The 20,705-nt window shown below is 45.6% G+C and overlaps 4 protein-coding genes across 4 annotated transcripts; 2 read left to right on the top strand and 2 right to left on the bottom strand.

The window, feature by feature from the left end:
- Positions 1–11,562: 11,562 nt before the first annotated feature.
- Positions 11,563–12,206, top strand: F5J12DRAFT_780420 (uncharacterized protein; the record flags this gene model as incomplete). The annotated part of the gene is made up of 4 exons (XM_051742466.1): positions 11,563–11,680; positions 11,775–11,872; positions 11,905–12,074; positions 12,128–12,206. 4 exons carry the CDS (start codon positions 11,563–11,565, stop codon positions 12,204–12,206), a joined length of 465 nt encoding a protein of 154 aa, XP_051603952.1.
- Positions 12,207–15,366: 3,160 nt separating this feature from the next.
- Positions 15,367–15,782, bottom strand: F5J12DRAFT_889413 (uncharacterized protein; the record flags this gene model as incomplete). The annotated part of the gene is made up of 3 exons (XM_051747326.1): positions 15,367–15,470; positions 15,527–15,575; positions 15,627–15,782. The coding sequence occupies 3 exons, from the start codon at positions 15,780–15,782 to the stop codon at positions 15,367–15,369; spliced, it is 309 nt and encodes a 102-aa protein (XP_051603951.1).
- A 1,397-nt stretch (positions 15,783–17,179) lies between these two features.
- Positions 17,180–17,928, top strand: F5J12DRAFT_780419 (uncharacterized protein; the record flags this gene model as incomplete). The annotated part of the gene is made up of 4 exons (XM_051742465.1): positions 17,180–17,434; positions 17,486–17,609; positions 17,653–17,689; positions 17,799–17,928. The coding sequence occupies 4 exons, from the start codon at positions 17,180–17,182 to the stop codon at positions 17,926–17,928; spliced, it is 546 nt and encodes a 181-aa protein (XP_051603950.1).
- Positions 17,929–18,117: 189 nt separating this feature from the next.
- On the bottom strand, positions 18,118–19,687 carry F5J12DRAFT_780418 (uncharacterized protein; the record flags this gene model as incomplete). Its single annotated transcript, XM_051742464.1, has 7 exons — positions 18,118–18,285; positions 18,307–18,389; positions 18,467–18,674; positions 18,937–19,026; positions 19,078–19,233; positions 19,288–19,401; positions 19,523–19,687. 7 exons carry the CDS (start codon positions 19,685–19,687, stop codon positions 18,118–18,120), a joined length of 984 nt encoding a protein of 327 aa, XP_051603949.1.
- Between the last annotated feature and the right edge of the window lie 1,018 nt (positions 19,688–20,705).

The following is a 20,705-nucleotide window of genomic DNA, read 5'->3' as shown; positions in this document are numbered from 1 at the left end:
GATGTATGCCAACCAGCAGCAAGCCCACTGGGAGGAATGGCTACCTTTGGCTCAATTTGCATACAACAACTCTGCCTCCTCTTCTACTGGCAAGTGCCCCTTTGAAGTTACTCATTCCTATAGACCTAGGATGGGTGTCAAACCGATGACTTCAAAGGTAGAAGCAGCAGAGGAAGTTGCCAAATCTTGGTTCCAGGTGTTCCAAGATGTGAAAACAAACCTCACCAAAGCTCATTCCTGGCAGAAGCAGCAAGCAGATCAACACTGCTCATCTGCCCCCTCCTACTCCATTGGATCACAGGTCTGGCTAGCTACAGACCATTTGTCCTTGAAAGAATGGCAGAGCCATAAACTTTCCAAAAAGTGGGCCATATGAAGTTCTAGAGGTACTTCCAAATGCTCTTAAGTTAAAGTTGCCATGCAACATGAGGATTCACCTGGTGGTGAACATCTCATGGGTTAAACCCTATCTTGGTGCTCTTGATGGGCAGCCTGTCAACAGGCCAAGACTGCAGAGTGTTACTGATGAAGGAGATGTTGAATATGAGGTTGAATATGATGTTGACTCTTGTTTGAAATGTGGAGCCCTTCAATTCCTCATCCATTGGAGGGGATACCCCAAAGAAGATTGAACTTGGGAGCCAGCCTCTGCCTTGAAGAATTTGCAGTCAGTGATCAAGGATTTTTATCAATCCCACCCTGGAGCCCCCTGTAAATTATCTCTCCTCTCATCAGACAGCTTCAACAGCTTGTCTACCCCCATTCCAGAACCATTTACTGCCATTCATCCTATTTGGTCTTGCGTGGAAGTCAAACCTTAGGAGGGGATAGTGTAATGACTGGTAGACTTTTCACTTCTGCATTTCCTAGTTGCCCATATATATTCACCCTCTGGTTAGGGTTACACTTTAGGATGCCTTAGTCATCTCACACTTTTCCTTTTGCTTATCCTTTAATGCTTACATGATACTTAGTAAGGCTGTGCCTCATTGCTAACACATGTATGCATTCAACCAATAGCATAGTTCTCTCTTTTGTTTACTTCTTTCCCAAACATTCTCTCATGGCAGTACATTCAAACAGTAAGGCAGTATATAAGTCCCATCATTTGTCATAGCTGGTTTCTCTAATCTAGTTTGTTTTGAGCTTGTTTCTCAATCAATGGGTTCCACTCCCAAACTCTCTGGTTTGAAGTGATAGCTGAGAAGACTCACATCTTTGGTTGCTTCAATTGAAGCAGAGGGTGGTGGAGCAAACCTACTGGTGGGGGTTATTAGTGGTTCAGTCAAGAGAGGTGGCACAGGTGAAACAAGAGGTGTGGAAGGCACAGTGCTGGCTCTGTGGTGTGGCACAGGTGCAGCTGGTTGCCCAGTCCTGTCACACAACTGTGACACTGTCACAACTCACCACAACACATCAACACATCTCAACCACTGTAAACCCCTTGACAACACAAGCCATGCATCATATGACAGGGCTGTGCACAGTATTCACATGAAGCACTGCACCATGCACACACCACATCAGCCACACACACACCCACTGATCACCATAGACAAAATTCAAGTTCCCACTCATCCAAACACTTCACCTGCTATCCAATACAATGCTGACTGCATTTCTACACCTGTGCTACCACAGTACAGGTCCTCAGAGTATGCACTTGATGTCCAAGTGTCTAGCCACATTTTTTCTTTACTACTCATCTTGTTGAGGGGGTGTGTTGGAGCACAGTATGCCATCCAGTCTACACTGAGTTGATTAGGTAATATGTTAGGTACTTAGAGTCCATACAGTATGTTTGTGTAGTCTCGCTACACAGTTGCTTGCCAGCTTTGGTATTTTACTTTGTTTGTGATCCTGGCAAGCCACCACTCTGCCATGCTGTGGAGTTTGTATTTTGAACTGCTCTGACGATGATGGATAGTGAACCCCTGGAACCCCTCCTACTGATTATCGCAGCACTAGCAATGCTCATCAGTGAGTCTTGCCTCGAGCTAGTGACTGAAGATATGCCCTCCGATAAGGATTGAGCCAACTGGACTGAGGAAGAGAAAGAGGCCCTTGTCACTTTCCTTGTTGACGAGAAAATTGCTGGCAAGATGGGCAATGGGTCGTTCAGGTCTGCCACTTGGAGTGCAGCTGCTGCCCACATAAACAAGAAATTCCCGAAACAAAAGAGTCTGTACAGTATGCTTGCATAGTCTCACTACACTCTTTGACAATTCTACAGAGATATATTGGGTGATTAGTAAGAATGGTCGGAAATTGAAAGTTGACTGCCAGCTGCAATGCTCATATTGTGCTCATATCACTGATCAATGCTCAGCACACAGCCATGGACGATGAAGAAGCACATCAATCATGAGAGCTCATATGAGAGAAGGTCCTTGTCATTGTCCAGATTCTTACCAAACTAATGGTCAATCTCCTCTCTGGAGAGATCCCTAAGAATATACAGCCATACCACACATCTGCACTTTCTGGAGAGGCTTGGTTGGTTGAACTGATCCTTGGTCACCCAGACCATATACATTGCGAGTTAGGTATGAGTGTACACATGTTCAAAGAAATTACTCTTGAACTCCACAACCATGGCTACCAAGCCTTGAAGCACACCTCTCTTGAAGAACAGCTCGCAATTTTTTTGTATACGTGTGTCACTGGCCTACCAATCAGACATGTTGGAGAACGTTTTCAGAGATCCAATGGTACAATCTCGAGATACATTTTGATTCACTTTTCCACACCCATTTCTAACAGCATCTGTACTTAGATACTTCCACAAAATGGTTACAATCTTTGCTTCTGAACCCTTCTATTTGAAGCATGTATCACTCCCATTCGCTTCTTCAACTACTACTGTCCACCCAAAAATCATGCAGAGTCATAGGTTCTGGCCATACTTCAAGGATGCAATCAGTGCCATCAATGGCAGTCATATTCCTGCTTCCCCACCACTTCATGACCACACCACATACTGCAACCGAAAGGGCACCATGTCCCAGAATTGCATGTTCACCTGTGATTTTGGCATGAATTTCACTTATGTATTGACTGGCTGGGAGGGTTTGGCTACAGATGCACAAATTTTCCAGGAAGCGTGCACATCAAGCCTTGATATTCCCCAAGGAAAGTATCTCCTTGGCAATGCTGGTTTCCCATTGTCAGAAGGAGTCCTCATACCTTACCGCCACACATGCTATCACCTGGCAGAGTGGCAACAAGCATCATTAAGGTATGCATTTACTGCATGATTGATATCCATTTACTTCCCATTTTACAGGCCTGCAAACAAAGAAGAGCTTTTCAATTTGTGTCACTCATCTGCATGGAATGTTGTTGAACAAATCTTTGGTGTCATCAAGTGTCATTTCTGAATTCTTCTTCTCCCTCCAGAATATCCTATTGAGATCCAGGCGCTCATTCCTGTTGCCCTATGTGTTATCCACAATTTAATTATGTTGCACGAATGGGATCCAGATGCTGATGGAGAAATGCTGGAGGGGGATAGTGGAGGTGATGGGGGTACTGGGGAAGTTGGCGACATCGAGCAAGAAGAAAGTGTGCTATCAGGGGATGACAAGGGAGACGACGACCCTCAAGAATTATCAGCCAGGGCATTGCGTGATTCTATTGCTGAGGCAATGTGGCATGACTACCAGGAGTATCTGCAGAAGTGAGGGCAAACTTGATCATAGAGATTGTTTTATGTACACTTTTCTCACTTTCTAAATGAATATCTCTGGATCATTCTTTGCATAACAAAACACCAGGTCAGATAAATTGCGAGCAGGGATACAAACATGATGGAGGTACTACAACACAAGGTCATCTGGAATGAGTTTCTGGTTACAAAGACAAGTCTGAATCCAGTTTCTACAAAGGGTTTTATCATCCAACATGAGGTATAAATCAATCGCCCCCCCATCCATACAGAATGCTTCCATCAGGGCCATCTTAGCTAACAGGGGAAGGTCATCATCTCGCCATGCGAGCATCTCCATGGTGGCATGCATATGCTCAGTACGCCTTTTCTGTGCAGCAACTGCAGATGATGAACTGATAACAGACCCAAGGTATGAAAGGGAACCCTGTACACTGACAAGTAAAGTGGGCATGGATGTTTCTTTGCTCTTCTTCAACTTCTTTGAAGAGCGTTCTGCATTGTCCTTGATAGAGAGCGACTGGAGTGCAGCTTGCGCCAATGGAATTTCAGCAGAGGGTGAAGCAGGGTTGGTGTCTGCATGTGTACGCTTCCTACTTGATGGCATAGAGCTGGTAGTTGAGGGGGGATATGAGCTAAGTAACATTGTAAGGGAAGCAAGAGTCAGCATGGGTGGATTAAATTGTGTTGAAAATAGCTGGGACTGCACATTCATTCTGTTAGCAGGAGCTACCTTGTTGACAGACATTTGATCGATCACATCATCTTCAATGATGCTGGCAGAGCTTCCAACCTGAGGAGTAATGAACTGTAAAGCAGTGGAGGATGTGGATGGGGTCATCACCAGATCACTGGAGGTATGGCTAGACAGGTTTATGGAGAGGCCAGGACCACTGGTGCCAGATACGAATGCTGCAGAAGTCGTAGGATGGTAGGTGTGCATACCACAGGCTTGGTCGTTTGGAAACAGCGACTCCATTGCCATAAGCAGGGGCCAACCAACATTTTTAAACTGGCACATAGCATTCCTGGGTCGGCCCTGTCGATGGATGTTATCGATGTCAAGCAATGGACCCAAGATGATGGACATGTACTGCTAACCACTCCTTGAAGTTGCTTTCTCACTCTCAGAGATAATATTCGCCCCATTTTCATTATCCCAATGCTTTCCAGAATGACCTTGCCATAAGTTGATATCCCTCAGTATGGATTTGAGCTGTACCAATAATGATCGATGAGGCTACACAGGCGTTGGGGAGGGAACAGGATACTCACATTACTGAGCTTCCCTCTGCACATATCAGAGGTCTTCATCGCACCTTTTTGTTTCGGGAATTTCTTGTTTATGTGGGCAGTGGCTGCACTCCAAGTGGCAGACTTGAATGACCCATTGCCCATCTTGCCAGCAATTTTCTTGTCAACAAGGAAAGTGACAAGGGCCTCTTTCTCTTCCTCAGTCCAGTTGGCTCAATCCTTATCGGAGGGCATATCTTCAGTCACTAGCTCGAGGCAAGACTCACCGACAAGCATTGCTAGTGCTGCGATAATCGGTAGGAGGGGTTCCAGGGGTTCACTATCCATCATCATCGGAGCAGTTCAAAATACAAACTCCACAGCATGGCAGAGTGGTGGCTTGCCAGGATCACAAACAAAGTAAAATACCAAAGCCAGCAAGCAACTGTGTAGTGAGACTATACGAACATACTGTACAGACTCTTAGTTTACACTTCATCTTACCTTACTCCTCAGACTTCATCATTTCAAGTCTGAGGTATGGTGCTATTTTCACTACTACAGTACACCTTTTTACTCACTACCTACACAGTTCTGTGTCTAGGCTAACTTGAGTAGCCTTCTGCTCTCATCCTACCCACAAAAGGGTGAGTCTTGTTTGCCTTTTGATTTTCTCCCTGGCATTGCTGATGGTTTCTTATTTTCTTCTTTGGCATTGAAAGCGAAATGTATGCTGTCAAAGTCACAGGTCACATTCCAGAAGATGTTGAGGCCGAGTCCAAGAGTTATGGTATCCAATATCAACAGAGAAACCAGTTGCATCAGGACTAGTTCACAGTTATACACACCCCTCATTTTCCCCCAACCTCTTCTTCCCTTTTGCAATCCAATTGACTCCAATTTGTTGAGGTTGTATTGGCTATGCTATGTACAGCATTTCATTCATTGTTCATGTTGCTTCATGCAAAACTATACAGGTTGAATTGTGGAGTGTGGCTTTCTGCTTCCATTCAACATATGTGTGTATATTAATATTGGGGTGGTGGACCCCCTACAGGTCTTTGATTGTCTCCCTACTACTCAAAGGTAACCTGGCTGACCTACATGCTTCATTGGTTAACTCATTTCCAAACAATCAACAAACATGGTGAGTGATGGGCATTGACACTGTGCTTGAATGATGTGGGGTTTATGTAGTAAAAGAAGGCATGAGTGTCTTCATCATATTGCCCTGGGCAGGTTATTGTTATTTGAACACCATTGAAGTGCACAGCAAAGATGGCCATATGCATGTCAGTTTCATTGCAGCTGTGGGTAGACATTGATTAGTGTGAGTAGTCAGTAAACAAAAAGGTTGCTTTGAGGGCTGGAAAATCAGGCATGTACTATACAGTAGTGGTGCTCAAGGTGGTGCTGGAAGCACTCTGGAATTGTTCTGGAATGACATCTGCAACTGGCATTGGCCCTGTGGAGTTTGAAAAGTTATGTCTCCTCTATGACCACACATTTGGCACTCTGCTCACCTGCAAGCAATCTCAGGTCAGCCCATGGCATCTTCAAGTGAACAAGCCCATCAAGGAGGATCTGACAGACCCACCAGGAATTCAGGCTCTGGTCATGGATCAAGTAGTAGATCTACTTGTGGTGGAACCAAGGGCAAGAACCTGGCTTCATCCAGCCAGTGGGCTGTCACCACTACTGGTGACACATCTACTACAGAAGGTCTTCAGCCAAAGAACATCAACTGGGACATTCCTCATACCAATATACTCATCAACTGGTTGCTCACCCATCCTGCAAACTGGAGAATCCTTTTTAGTGACAAGATCACAACCATCTCACCACCTTCACCTGATGAGGGGCCAGTGGGCCATAACAAGAAAGAAGTTCAAGCAATTATTGCCAAAGTCATATTCAAGAATGATCCCTACTACAAGGACATGTACATGGCAGGCCCTGCTAAGTTCCAAGTTAGTGTAGGCAACCACATCACTATGTCAGTCTCCTCTTCATATTTTATCTGTGATTTTTTAATGATCATTTAGGCTGAAGGGATCATATCACAAGTGCCATGCATGCTTTAAACAATCAGGGGAAGGCATTATGCCTGGTCATGCAAGCTATGCAAATCTCCATCATAAGTTATCAATCAATCTAGTGGGATCACAGTTGCTGATGTGTATGATTACAGAAGCTGTTCTCAACACTTTACCCTGGTATGACGATCTGCATTCCATCTGGCAGGGAAACCCCTCCTTTGACTCTGACCCAATTAATTCTGAGCTGGACAAAAATCATGCTGAAGATTTTTTAGCCATTGTCCAAAATACATCATCTGGTATGCAGAAGACTTCAGACTTGGGAGTGGGGTCACCTGCCACTCTGGTGGATGAAGGTACCCCTTCAAATACAGGGACTGAGGAAATGCATGGTGATTGAAATCTGGAGGATGGTGAAGTCAATGAGAGGATGCCTCATGTTGGTGATCTAGTCATGAACAAGGGGGATGAATTTGCCAATAGTATCTTTGATCTGGAAGGCATGGACCCTGGCTTTGGAGATGGAGAGGATGTTAACATGGACTTGGTGTCAGTTCATGGTGATCAGGTGTGTTTCTATTGGGACATCACTAATGGATCATTGTTAATGAATCAGCAGTCATATCCTCAGCTGTTGACTCCTGAAGTGCAGTCTCAATTTTCCCTCCCTCACAAGTCTCGCACACCTTTCTCAGATAATCACTCTGCATTCTGCTAATCACCATACCTTCATCCCCCCACTTCTGCCAGAAGTGTCATTTCCTCTGCATCATCATCATCTAGCTCTTCCCACAAGGGGAAGGCTGTCATGAGGACCCTGTGGTCCTCATGATCCAAGACAACATCAACAGAGGCAAGTTCTCTCCCAGTCACTTGCAACAAGTCTCAACTTCAAAGCCAGGTCATCGACTTGAGTCAAGAGGCTGAGTTGATACTAGCATCTTCATCTTCTGGTAAGACTGCACAGTACCTGGCAAAAATGCAGTATATGCTGAAGGATCAGGAGCTTGAGTTGAGGAAGGAGCAGCTCAGGATGCAGTGGAAAGACATGGAGGATAAGCATCAAAGGGAGCAGGAGCTCCAGAAGCTCGATATCAAGCTGAAGAAAGCCAAAGAAAACACCTTCATGAGGGAGGTCAAATCCCTTTGACTCAAGATTCAACTTGCAGAGCTCATGAAGAGTGGCAGCAGCTCTGGCTCAACATCTTCCAACCCCACTGCTTAGGCCAGCCACCCTTCATGATCATGTCTGTTTCTTTTTTTAATCCATTGTTGCATCTTGGCTCAGCTCATCATCTTCTCTGCCATACTTGTGTCTCAGTCCCAGTGCATTGCACAATCATTAAGTACACACTTGCCCTGAACTGTATTACTTCTTCATCTCCCCCATGCTCACCCCAACACTGTATCAAGATGCAATGTAGGATACATTTCATTTGCAGAATGTGTGTGGTATCATAAGTGACTTCTCCAAGGTCAGTCATAAAGCACCTGGATCCTGTGAAAACCCCTTACATACCCTCATTGTCAATGGGTGGGACTTAGCTGATTCCTACAGCATTGCTAGCTATGCTCCTTCAACTTTATATGGTGACCATTTTGGTCTGTTTACACTAGGTACATTCGCACCCCAGATATTGGAACAGCTCATCTAACAGCCTCATTCGAAATCACTGATCTGGTCTTCCCACAGCCTCTCCTATCATGACCATGTCACTGTCCTGTTGGCCCAACCCCTCCTCCATTGCCCACCAACTCAAGGGCTTGATGATGCCAACCATCTCCTCCTCAAAATGAATCACCACATTATGCAAGATGATGCAACACATTACCCAGTAAACTATGACCTTAACATCCCTCTCATTCCAGATTTTCAAGCACAGCTTGCAGAGACTCTGAAATTGATCCTTCAAGGCAGCAAATGTGTGCTCAACATGGATGTGGTGTAGGGAGCCATATACTCCCTGAGGCTGGAACAGGAATCTGTCACTAAATTCCACAGGCCTCTACAATAAACCCATTTTGGAATTTTTCCCACTCATGTCTCCTCCCAACCCCTGTCACCTTCAGAGTTTCTACTGCCCTTCAGCATGTTGCTCAGTCATCAAAACACTGGTCTGGAAATTCTGCATTCATGCAGAGTCACCCAGAATTCAGCAGCCATGCCACCACTCAGTCACATCACTGGTCATCTGTGCCACTTACCTCTAATAAACTCCAGTTTCCCCTGTCACCCTAAATTCTGCAAGCTGGACTTTGTGCCAGTATGCTACACTCTGCCCCCCCTGTGCCACTCAGCTCCACCTCCCACTTGTATGCATACTCTTGTTCTGTTGGAAGATACTCCTTACCATTGTTCCATTCTTACTCTTGTCTACTACCCACCAGACTATTTCATGTGCATCTGTACTTTGCTGATGTCTGACATCCTTTCCTTTATTTTCTGGTCTTTCAGTTTTCCACCCCACCTTACTCTGACTCATACCTGCTTCCCTTGTACTATATAATTCCACCATGATGTCAGAAATATACCCACCCATCTTTTGGAGTCACTATCTGAGTTATTTATGTATCTAAGTGTTCAAGAGTGTCTGCTGCATACTCTGTGTCTACTGTGTCTTCTGTGATTCTGTGTCTCACCTCTGTGTCTCATGAGTCTTGGAATTACTTCTTCATGCCAAGGCCATAACTCAGAATTTTGTATACAAGTCTACTTGTTCCCAATTTGCCTACATCTCTGTGGAATTAAATTCCATGCCCCATATTCAACTCCTCGATCAACCCTACCACCATATTCTATGTCTCCTTCCTGCTCAGCACCCCTTGGGTTGAGCCTAGGGATTGTCCTACAGCTTCCCCCCTAATCGCACACTACCCAGAGGTAGTGTCCCACAGTGGACCTTTCAATGTGATTAGCATGCATACCAGTACAAGGTAAGCATCACCTTAGAAAGATATTTGTTATATAAATTCTGATTGCAAGATAGCTGCCTGCCATTGGGTTTTTTAAAAGGAACAGCACATCATTCCTCTGTGGGATATGCACTATCTGCCCAGGTCCAGTGATCTTCAGGGATAAGGTCTCCCAGTCATGATGGGATGTGAGTACCTTGAAATGCCCATGCATCATGGACACTTCCAGGGTGACCAAGCCCATAGTCAACCACAAGTAGGTTATGCAGCATGATAACAAGCTATGAGTGGTAAGTATTCTGTTTTGCATGCATTGGAATACACACCTGACAATTGAGCAAATACCTTGATTTTCTGTCATAGAAGCTCTCCCCAAATATTTGGGGCTTTTTGAAGAGCAGAATCAATGAGCTGTCTGCAGCAAAGACTCCATTTCTCCATGCCAGACATGTCCACAATTCAGTGAAGGTACATGCTCTTTCCATATCCTCCAAGTTGTGAGGGGGAATATTGACAAATGTGTCATGCTCATCCAGTATTGCAACCATGACCTGATTGGTGAAATTGATCACCAATCCCATACTAACCCCAGCCCACTGGGCCACATCCTCTGGTGATGCCACATTCCCATAATGCCCCACACAGAAAAGGAAAGTTGTGAGTTGAATGGCAACCAGCAACTGATGATTTTCAGAGCTACTATGAAATATTGGGTGGCTACTTATTTGATCAAGGATGCGATCAAAAACTTCTGGCCATACACAAAGGCATCTAAGGAACAGATGAGGGTGATGGTCAGCAAAATGGTCAAGCAGGCTGAGCTGTGATGACTGCATCAATGGTACAGCAGGTTTTTCAAGAACCCATGCATGCTCTACTTCATCCTTCAGAGCCTCAATCACGTTCAGGAGCTGTCCACACCACCTATCCCTCTCAACTATCAAGTATGTATCATCAGAAATGCTGGAGTTGGAATCCATCAAGATTGGAGAGATCAGAGACAGCAGAGTAATGAAGAGGACAATCTGAGATGAATCAGAATCCTCATATGTTGCAGTTGAATCACTATTATTGCTACTATCAATTTCATGATGTGCATTTTCCAGCCTGGCCATTGCTACTTCCAAGCTAGCTTCATCAAGTTGTCTGAGCACATAATGTACCTACTTTGTACCATATCATATGACCAAATGAGGTTGACAATCAGCCATGTTGCACAGACTGGCTAAAGTCAAGCCCACCTCTGAGTTGTCATCATGCCACACATCATAACCATGATCATTGGATGTCACCATACTGCACAGTGTGGCTGAAGGGTTACTTCTATATACATCTTGCCTGGATAATCCTGGCATGGATTCTGGCAAGTTGGGAAAGGTCTGGTACTAACCTGGTCTGGGCTCACTGGCATGAGCCCAGCATGTGTCAGCAATTGCAAGTGGGTCAGAAGGCATTCCACTGTAATTCTATTGGGTTGGTATGAATGCCAGGCTAATTCCAGTAAGCTGGGACAAATGCCAGGATAATGCCAATAAGCCAGCAAACATACTGGTCTTATGCTAGTGGGCCAGCACAGATGCTAAGGTGGTGATGGTCAGTTGGCAGGGATGCTGAGCTAATTCCAGTTGGCTGGTATGGATGACAGCCACCACACTATTTCCAGTGCATCAGAAGGCATACCAATGTACATCCATTGGGCCAGTATGAGTTATGGCCACTTCTAGTATGCTGGGACACATACTGGCCTTATGCAGGTGGGCCATGATGGGTGCCTGGATTATGGTGGGTAGTTGGAATATACAGCTAGCCAGCTTGCATGCCAGTATTAGTAAGTGGGGACCTGTACTGGTATAGTGCAAATATGCCAGAATAGATGATAAGCTGGTGGTGGTTTGTGGGCATGGACACTCATCTAATTCCAGGTGGGCCAGATGGATCACAGCCTCCAGGATATTTCCAGTGGTTTGGAAAGCACACTAGTGGGATTCTATTGGGCCAGTATGACTTCCTGACATTTCCAGTGAGCTGGGATATCTACCAGGCTGAATCTAGGGGACTGGCAGGGGGCCAAGGCTGGTGACAGTTGGTTGGCATCAACTTCTAACTAACTCCAGTTGGCCAGGATGGACCACAAACTCCAGGCTATTTACAGTGGTTCAGAAGGCATTCCAGTGGGATGGTATTGGGCCAGTATATGTTCTGGCCAAATCCAGTCAGCCAAGGTAAATTCCCAGTTGACGACCATGACCTGGAACACCTATCTTCCATAATATAGTGGGCTGGAACAGGTCCAGGGCTGGTGGCAGTTGTTTGGCATCAATTCTGAACCAACTCCAGTTGGCTGGGATGGATGACACCCTCCAGGCTATTTACAGTGCTTCAGAAGGCACTCCAGTGGGATTCTATTGAGCTGGTATATGTTCCAGCCAAGTCCAGTCAGCCAGGTCAAATTCCCAGTCAATGACCATAACCTGGGACACATACTGGCCTTATGCTAGGGGACTGGGACAGATGCCCAGCCTATGGTAGTTGATTGGCATGGATGCCCAGTTATGGCCACTTAATGTTACTGGTGTAGACAATGGGCTAGTCTTTTGGCATCCCCTGGTGAATGGATGAGCCATACAAATAGTGTCCCATATATATTGGCTCAGCTGGGAAGCTATTGTCTATGGGGCTTATATATCAGTGGCCCATGTAATAAGGCTTGGCTGGACCTGCAGTGTTCCATTTGGAACAGTAGGAGCATATTTCAGTGTACTGTGCACATCAGCCTCAGCCCAAATAGGAGTTCCCATGTACAATGGAGGGCTTATAGTCCATTGTACTGTGTCCTTGGGGTGGGCCCAGATATTATGATCCTGTAGGACAGGCTGGACGAATACTCCAGTGTTTCATGGTGTACAGGAGGCCCACAATATGGTGTCCTGTCTGTCTCAAATCAGCCCATGTATTATGATCACCAATCCATGTGGTCTGGCACATATGCCATGGTCTCATGCACAACAAGCAAGCCAATCTCCCAGTGTGCTGTCTGACTGGATTTGGCTTGAGTTGAAGTGTTCTGCCAATTACAGGCCAGCCATAGTCGATATTTGGGAGAGGTATATGGAACATAACTTGGCTTGGGATGGCATATAATATCTATAGAACTACCTTTACATGGACCCCCTATTGGATAGGTGTAGGTTATATGGAATGTCCCACTGGACCTGCAGGCATCAACCAAGTCCAGACATTCTGAACTCTCATCCAATCCCCATGGGGTATCCCTATCCAATTGTGTGTGTTGTCCCTCATGTAGTACACAAAGCAACATCAGTTCCCACCCACAGAACTAACCCCATGTCAAAGAAGCTAGCTGGAAAATGCAACTACAGTGCTGGGGTTGTAAAGGAACTGAAGGCCAAGTGTGGGGATATCCAATACACAATCTTCATAATTGCCAATGGTGACCAGCATGTCATACCAATTGGACTGTGAGTGTGGGTCCTGGTGAAAGGGTGTGGTCCAGTGTGAGTCAAAGTGTGGTTCAGTGGTGAAAACCAACCAAAACCAACACAAAAGACAAAAAGAGTGAGTGGTGGTGTGCCTATGTGGTACCTAGATGGTAGAACCTGTTCTTTGGGAGGGTTTTTGTGAGCTATGACACTCAAAGATGAGTACTGAGGGTTGGGGGTGCTCCTGATGAAGAAGAAGCAGGAATGTGAGAGAATGCGATAGGATAGACTGCTGTCAGCCTACAGAAGGATGGATGACAACTTAATTCAATGTCCTAAGCTGCACTGAGCTCAGGGAGGGCTTGGAGTGAAGTATATTGATGATAGACAAGGATAAGCAAAGTAGATGATAGTTAGACCCTTAATAAAGTCTCAACTATCAAAGCTGCTGAATGAATTACTGAGTGATGATAAAATGCGAGCAAGAGGGGCTCTCTGACATCTTCTTTTTTTATATCTAAGTACAGTGATTTATATACAGTACAGGGGTGTTGCCCTTGGAAAACAAGGTGCAAACACTTGGTAAGTGATTGGTAACTGATGAGTAAGGAATGTAAGTGATGGGTAACCATCTCAGAAAGCATTGGTAAGCTTGGTAAGTATTGGCAACAGGTGAGTCAAAGACAGTCAGAATGTCAAAGTATGAGTCAAGTAATGTCAGAAACTGGGAAAGTGCACTGGAATCGCATTAGGGGGAGGCTGTGCATGTCACATCTCGAAGAGATCACTTCTAGGCCAAGGTGGGATGACAGAGAGGCAGTGCTGATCTGATGCCAATATAGTACATCCAAAAGTGGACAGGGTGAGTCAGATGTCAACAGGGGTCAAGCTTTGGGGGTCTGTGGGGTGACAGGAGCATAGGGGATTGCAACTTTCCCCCCCAAACCATCCTCTCAGGGAAGCAAATAAAAACTTCATGAATGAGGCTCTGTTGGAAGAGAGGATGAAGGGGGAGTGTCCTCTGCTGTATCTTGCAACAAGGAGGCAAGATGTGCATCATACTCATCATGGATGTGATCAGGGAGAGCGGAGAACAGTAGATTATACTGTAGCTGTCACAATCTTGGAAGAATGATGGACAAGACTGTTATGATGACATTGCAGGGAGCAGGGAGGAAGGATCCATATGCTTCTTGGACCAGAGAGACTGAAATGACCACATAAGACCTTTCCAAGTGAATGACAGACCTGAGGCAACCAAAGAACGTCCTCCTAGAGGTCATACTGACAAAAAGAACACACTGTCCAAGCTGGATGGACTGAGAGGGCACAGATGAGGGTGGGATGTACCAGGATGCTTCAGGACAGAAGCTGGTAGGAACTCCTGGTAGATATATGTAGCCATGGTCCCTAGCAAAGGGGACAAGTGAAATGATTGATGTAGAGGCAGCCATATCAGAAGAATTTAGTGAAATGAGCATCTTTTGGAGGGAGTACTGTAGAAATGTGTGGAGTGTGCAAATCCTTTCCAATTCCAGAAGGTAAGATTGTGTGGCTGAGCACTACAAGTGAGTGTGGGAATGGTCTTGGTATCTGCAGAAATGGTGGAGATATGCTGAAAACTGGAATGCCGTACATGGGCACTTAAGAATTTTAGCCAGCACTTAACTCACTCCCTTTCTTTTTTTCTGGCACTGATGACTTGTTCTTGTGTGAGGGATGACTGCCAACATTCCTGGCTGTCCTTCTTTGCATGAGGGCTATGGTCTTCATCTCCATTCATCAGCTGTATCCATGTCCACCTCACCAAACACCTTTGGTGTGTGACACCAGTTAGAGATTATGGAGACATTAGTAAAAACTGATGGCCAGTGCTGCAAGGCATCCTGCATATCTTGGTTATGCTGACTCAACCATGTGTCCAACGACTGCATGGCTTGCCTTCCAGTGTCATACAGGCCTGGGTGCATAATCAAAAGTGCACTGGAGAGGATGGCAGCTGGGAGGTAAGACCACCAGGACCATTCACAACTGGCATCCATCTGTAGGTCAGTGGAAACTGATGGGGAAAAGTTCATGGTTTGGATGCCACTTGAGAGACATACCCCTGAGGTAATATAACCATACCATATGCCCCTGTTGGTGCCTGGCCAGGGAAAACTCCAGGCACCCCAGTGACTGTGAAGTGTGATTGAAATATTCAGCATTTTTCCACCAGGAGCCACTTGTCATACTCTTGGACATTGCATGGTGAAGGGGGTCCAAAGTGGCAAGCATGTGTGTCTGCAGGGATGTGTGAATAATATAGAGTGTAAAGGAAATGTTTGAACTGACTTGCAAATCATTGGTGATGGCACTGGGAAGGTACCACAATGCAATGGTATTGCCAGTACCAAGGATTACCATAGGTTCATCCACAAAGCTGGTGAGACTTGATGGATGTGCTGCCAGGTGGCCTGCCTCCTGGGTTTTATCAACCCCCAATTCCATAGCTGAAAGGTGCTCAGAAAGCCAGATCAGATCAATGCCACTTTGCTCTGCAATACAATTTACATTTGACTTTACATTCAGCCAGGACATCAGCTTACTTCTATTATTGTATGCTGCATGCATCCTGGCCACTATCTGATTCATAGTGACAATGCCATGTGTTGGAATGTAGTGTGGAGGATCTGGTTTGGGGGCATTTGTTCCTGGAAAGGTTTGACTGGAGAATTCCCAGTGCATATAGTGTGTAATATCCCAGGTGGTGCTGTGATTTATTGCCATTAAGAACAGAAGATGATATAGCAAGCATGGTGTTGATGATGGGTTATCTGGTAGCTGTAGTGTGTAGTATGGAACCGTGGCTATGTATGCCAGTGTTTTCCGGACCATAGTGAAGCTGCCATGGTTATATGGCATTGGTAAATGACCATTCCAGCCTTCAAAAACAGGTGCCACCATGGTGGCATAGTACCTCCAGCTTCCACATATTATTCCAGCATGGTATGGGTACCAAGATAGAGGCAATAGATGGCCAGTTCTGCTATGGCTCCAGTGCTAGCTACACTTCCTACCACACTGGTTCCATTTCATGGTGTTCATGTTCCTTTATACACCATGCCAAAGCATTAGATGATGGACCAGGGCCTTTCAACCTAATTTCATACTCCACAGCCATTGAGAAAACACAATGCAGCCTTTTCTAGTACAGGTCCAGCAGTGCTGGTAATGCATGGATACAATGTTCTGCTACAGGTCTGGCACTAGCTACACTTCCTACCATGCCAGTCATATTTCAGCATGTGGACCTTTCATTATACACTGTCCACAAGCATTGGATGATAGCCTGGGGCCTTTCCAACTAATTGCCTATTCCACAGCCATTTAGAAAATGCAATGCTGCCTTTCCCAGTACTGGTCCAGCAGTGCCAGTAATGCACAGATACACTATGGTATCAACATTGATCTTGTTCAGATTGATATCCAGCCACTTGGCTCATGATAACTGCTGTGCCAGGATAGGCCATTTGCTATTCTGGCCTCCTGGGATGTGATTATTGATGATCTCTTATCTTGTGGTCATCACATGTGTCAGCCACATTGCTATGTAATAACATTTGCACCTGATCCAACTCTACTCCAAATCACCATGGATGTCAGGACTGCTAATCTATCCTACCTCTCCATGACAATCCAATACATCAGTGTCTGATTTAGATGGTTCACATATGCTTTGCAGCAGGCCAACGACCCAAGCAATCAACTGCCAGATGACTGGTATTGGCAGGTTCAGGTGGAAACAGTGAGTTTGTTGAAATGGATGCTGGTTCACTGTGTCACACACTTTTCCACAGCATATATTGAAGCAGGCCCTGGCTACCTGCAACTCATATAGGACAATCATGAAGGTCCCATATGTTGCCAATGAACTGCTTTGGTGGATGGCCATACAAAATATGGGAGAGACCACCCTGCTGGCACACATCATGGAGTTGAATGTGCTGCAGGTCAAAAGAGGAGAGGTGAGATGTATGATCCACACTGGCCCCATGCCACATATCTGGTGGACAAGGGACCCTACCCATCTGGATGGGTATGATCATTGGTCATTGGAGGAAGTTTTGCAGGAGGCCAAGGAATTCTTTGTTGGGGTTGAGGTGTGTGGTGGTCATTTTTCGATCATTCCATTGAATCCATCCATGCCATAGGAAGGAACAGACAGTCTCCCACTGCTGTGTGACATGGACCAGATGCCATCAGACAGCATTGGCCAGTTGATTGAAAGCTGTGATGAGATGATCCATCAGGAGGAGGAGATTTGCTGGCTCCATGGTGTGATGGAATTCTGCAGTGAATGACTCACCCTTTTTGACAGGCTTGGACAAGTATGGGACCAGCTTGAGGACTTCCAAGTCAATTCAGTTACCCAGCTGGGAGCCACCAATAAGTAGGGTGCTGTCCTCATTACACATCTCATTAGAATCTTGATATGTAATTTCCCTGGTTTCATATGGTGACCAGGATGATCAGGGAGGAATGGATCATCAGTTTCATCATTACTGTCCCCATCAAATGGGGCTATACTTCTGGGCCTTTGCCTGGGGTTAACTTGCCAGTCATTTCTGATGAACTGGGCTGCTCCATGTACTAGTGCATCAATCTGTGGTTGCAACCAGTCTTGCCAGCATGAAATCAACAACTGGTCTGCCTCTGTTGCCCTGGTGTCCATCTGTCATGTATCCATAGCAAGCACTATTTGAGCCTGCTCAACCTTTAATGCCTGTGCAATCCAAGTAGCTGAACATGTGAGCTGCTGAATGAACAGTTGTTATGGATTAGGTCAATCCCAATGGCTTTCATGGTGGGTGCTACCATGATGTATGTAAGTTATGGGACAGATGATACAGTTGGCCCCCTTACCCTTCTCCAGCCAGACTTCATATATGTCCATGGCCTGTGGAGTATTCTGCCAGCATGACTGTGCCACAAGTTCCTGTTCCACCCATGACTAACACAAGCCATCCAGTACCTTGCTATCCAACTCGTTGAATTTATCTTGGATTGTTGCTAATGACTGCTTGGCAACCTTGAACTTCTGTTTCAATGCTGATGCTATGTGCAAGTAATCAAGCAATGGTCAACTGGGTACTGTGATGACATATGCATCCATATCATTTTGAGGAAGTTACTATCATTCATTTGGAAGTCCAGCAACTCCTGACAGTGTGCTGTTGCCATTCCCTGGGCTGATGGTGAGATTATGTTGAGAGAAGACCAGAGGGTCTCCATGATTTCACTGTCCACCTGGCCAGCACCCAGAATAAAGTTTGGAGCATATCTGGCAAAGCACTCTGTCTGATGGCCATGGACATGCCATAGTCCAATGCTGGGCTGAATCTGTAATCTGGAAGGCAGAGAGAGATATCTATTTTCCTCAAGCCAGCAGGCCAAGTTCTTGCTATACTGACAACTGATGTCATAAAAGGTTATGACCAGTTGCTGGGGGTCCAATTCATGGTGCATGGCATGGACCAGAGCATAATCCATATTGACCTGCCTGCTATATTGTTAGTCATGACCAGGGACTATGAATTGGTGTGTACTGCTCTCCCTTCTGAAAGTTGACCATTGCATGAGGTACAAAACAGCCATGCCTCACACAGGCACATCCACCAATCCTGGTCGATTCCAACTTATTCCTTTGTGCATTTGCTTGATTAACAGCCTGGTGGTTATTGCAGTTGGATTTCTGCACAACACAATCAGTCTGGTGCCTTTGGAGAGATCATGGCACACCAACTTCTATTTGATTCATGGTCCTGGTCAAATATTCCTTGTATGGAGCTGATGTGACCATGAAGCCATTTCCATCCATGAGCCAGACCTCTTTGGCAGCATTCTTGGGCAGCATATGCTCAGCCTTGAAGTTGCCACCCATCACAAAGGTCCTAGCAAACTGCCAGCTACACAAGTCAGGCTAACAATGCCTTTGCAATAATGAATAGAATACAGACTCAGTGAGATCGATATCCTGATCCAGTACATTGATCCCTGGCTGGGGACAGGCAGGGCAGAAGAGGACAAGTTCACTGGCCTGGGGATCAGGCAACTGTTGATAGAATCCCTGCCATTTCAACAGCTTTAGGAGCCTCCACATTCTCAACACCCTGAGCAATTCCCTATACCTATTCTTCAACTGGCATGAGTGATGTGGCATATGGTAGGCCAGGGGTGATCACACTCACCAGCACTAGGTGAGGAAATGCACTTGAGGTGACTCTCTGAAGTTTGCTATAATAGTTCATGGTGGAGGTTCCACATTCAACATTGTCCCTGATGAAGTCATCCAGCACCTGGAAAGTGAAAGCCATCCTTGGTGCCTTAGTCATAGCTGGGAATAGGCCAGCCATGGTAAGCTGAAGATGTGAATCCTCAGACCCAGGGCAGTTGCAATACTGCACATTGCAAAAGTGCACACCACCAGTGTCCACAACTGTCAGATAGTTTCTATCATCCAGTGGGTTGAGATGTGCCAGTCGTTGACTCTCCTCAATGTCCTCCCACTCTTCATCTACATGGCTGGCAGCATCCTCCCAAGAACCTTCTCCTGCTGGGCATGGTGCTCTGGCATGGCCCAAGTGTAGCACCAAACCAACCCACAATATCAGTCATCACAGATGATGGGTTGAAACTGGAACTCACCAGCCATAGAGTGAAGTCTTCAAAGAATCTTCCATTCCATTTTTGTACCCAATGGAATGGTCTGAGTTTGTGTTGCTTGATGCAACATGTTTTACAAGACAATGGGCAATGAGCACAGTCCATGCATCTATATGGTGCCCCTTCTGCTTTACACACAAAACAAGCCATGACATTGGGTGGGGCCTCCATGTCCAGGAGCACAGACAGGTATCTACTCTTATAGGGCAGCCACTCTTCCAGATAACTGTTCTGTAACACCATAAGGCACACATTGCCAACATTGGGATGTTTGATAATGCACACCTGGCTTTTTGGAATTCTTGATGTCCTTGGTGGTGATGCATCATCCATATAGCAATATAGGTCAGCATCATTACCCTGGACTAAATTGGGTTCCTGGATGCTTGAAGATCCTGCCCTAGTAGGTGATTCATTGCTTTGGCCAGTTGCATATCTTGCCTTCTTTCTTGGAGTAAACTTGACCATCTTTTCTTTGGATCCCCTGGTTGTTTTCACCTTTTTCCAAGTGACATGGGTTACCAGAGTGGCCACTGCAGCTCAGGTGATTCATGACTTGCCCATGTCTAGTATCAAGTCCTTGCAGGATGTCTGCAGGCCTCAGCCACACATGCCTTATTGTGATGCCTGGCATGACTACGATTTGAGTTGGATCTCGGAATCAATGTCAGAAGATCCAATTGGGATCAAACTATACTTTATCTATAT

This window comes from Pisolithus orientalis, assembly GCF_024613125.1.
Source record: "Pisolithus orientalis strain OTSU chromosome Unknown F5J12scaffold_4, whole genome shotgun sequence".
Taxonomy (NCBI): domain Eukaryota; kingdom Fungi; phylum Basidiomycota; class Agaricomycetes; order Boletales; family Pisolithaceae; genus Pisolithus; species Pisolithus orientalis.
The sequence above is the reverse complement of the archived record's forward strand: the minus strand, read 5'-3'. Positions and strand labels throughout refer to the sequence as shown.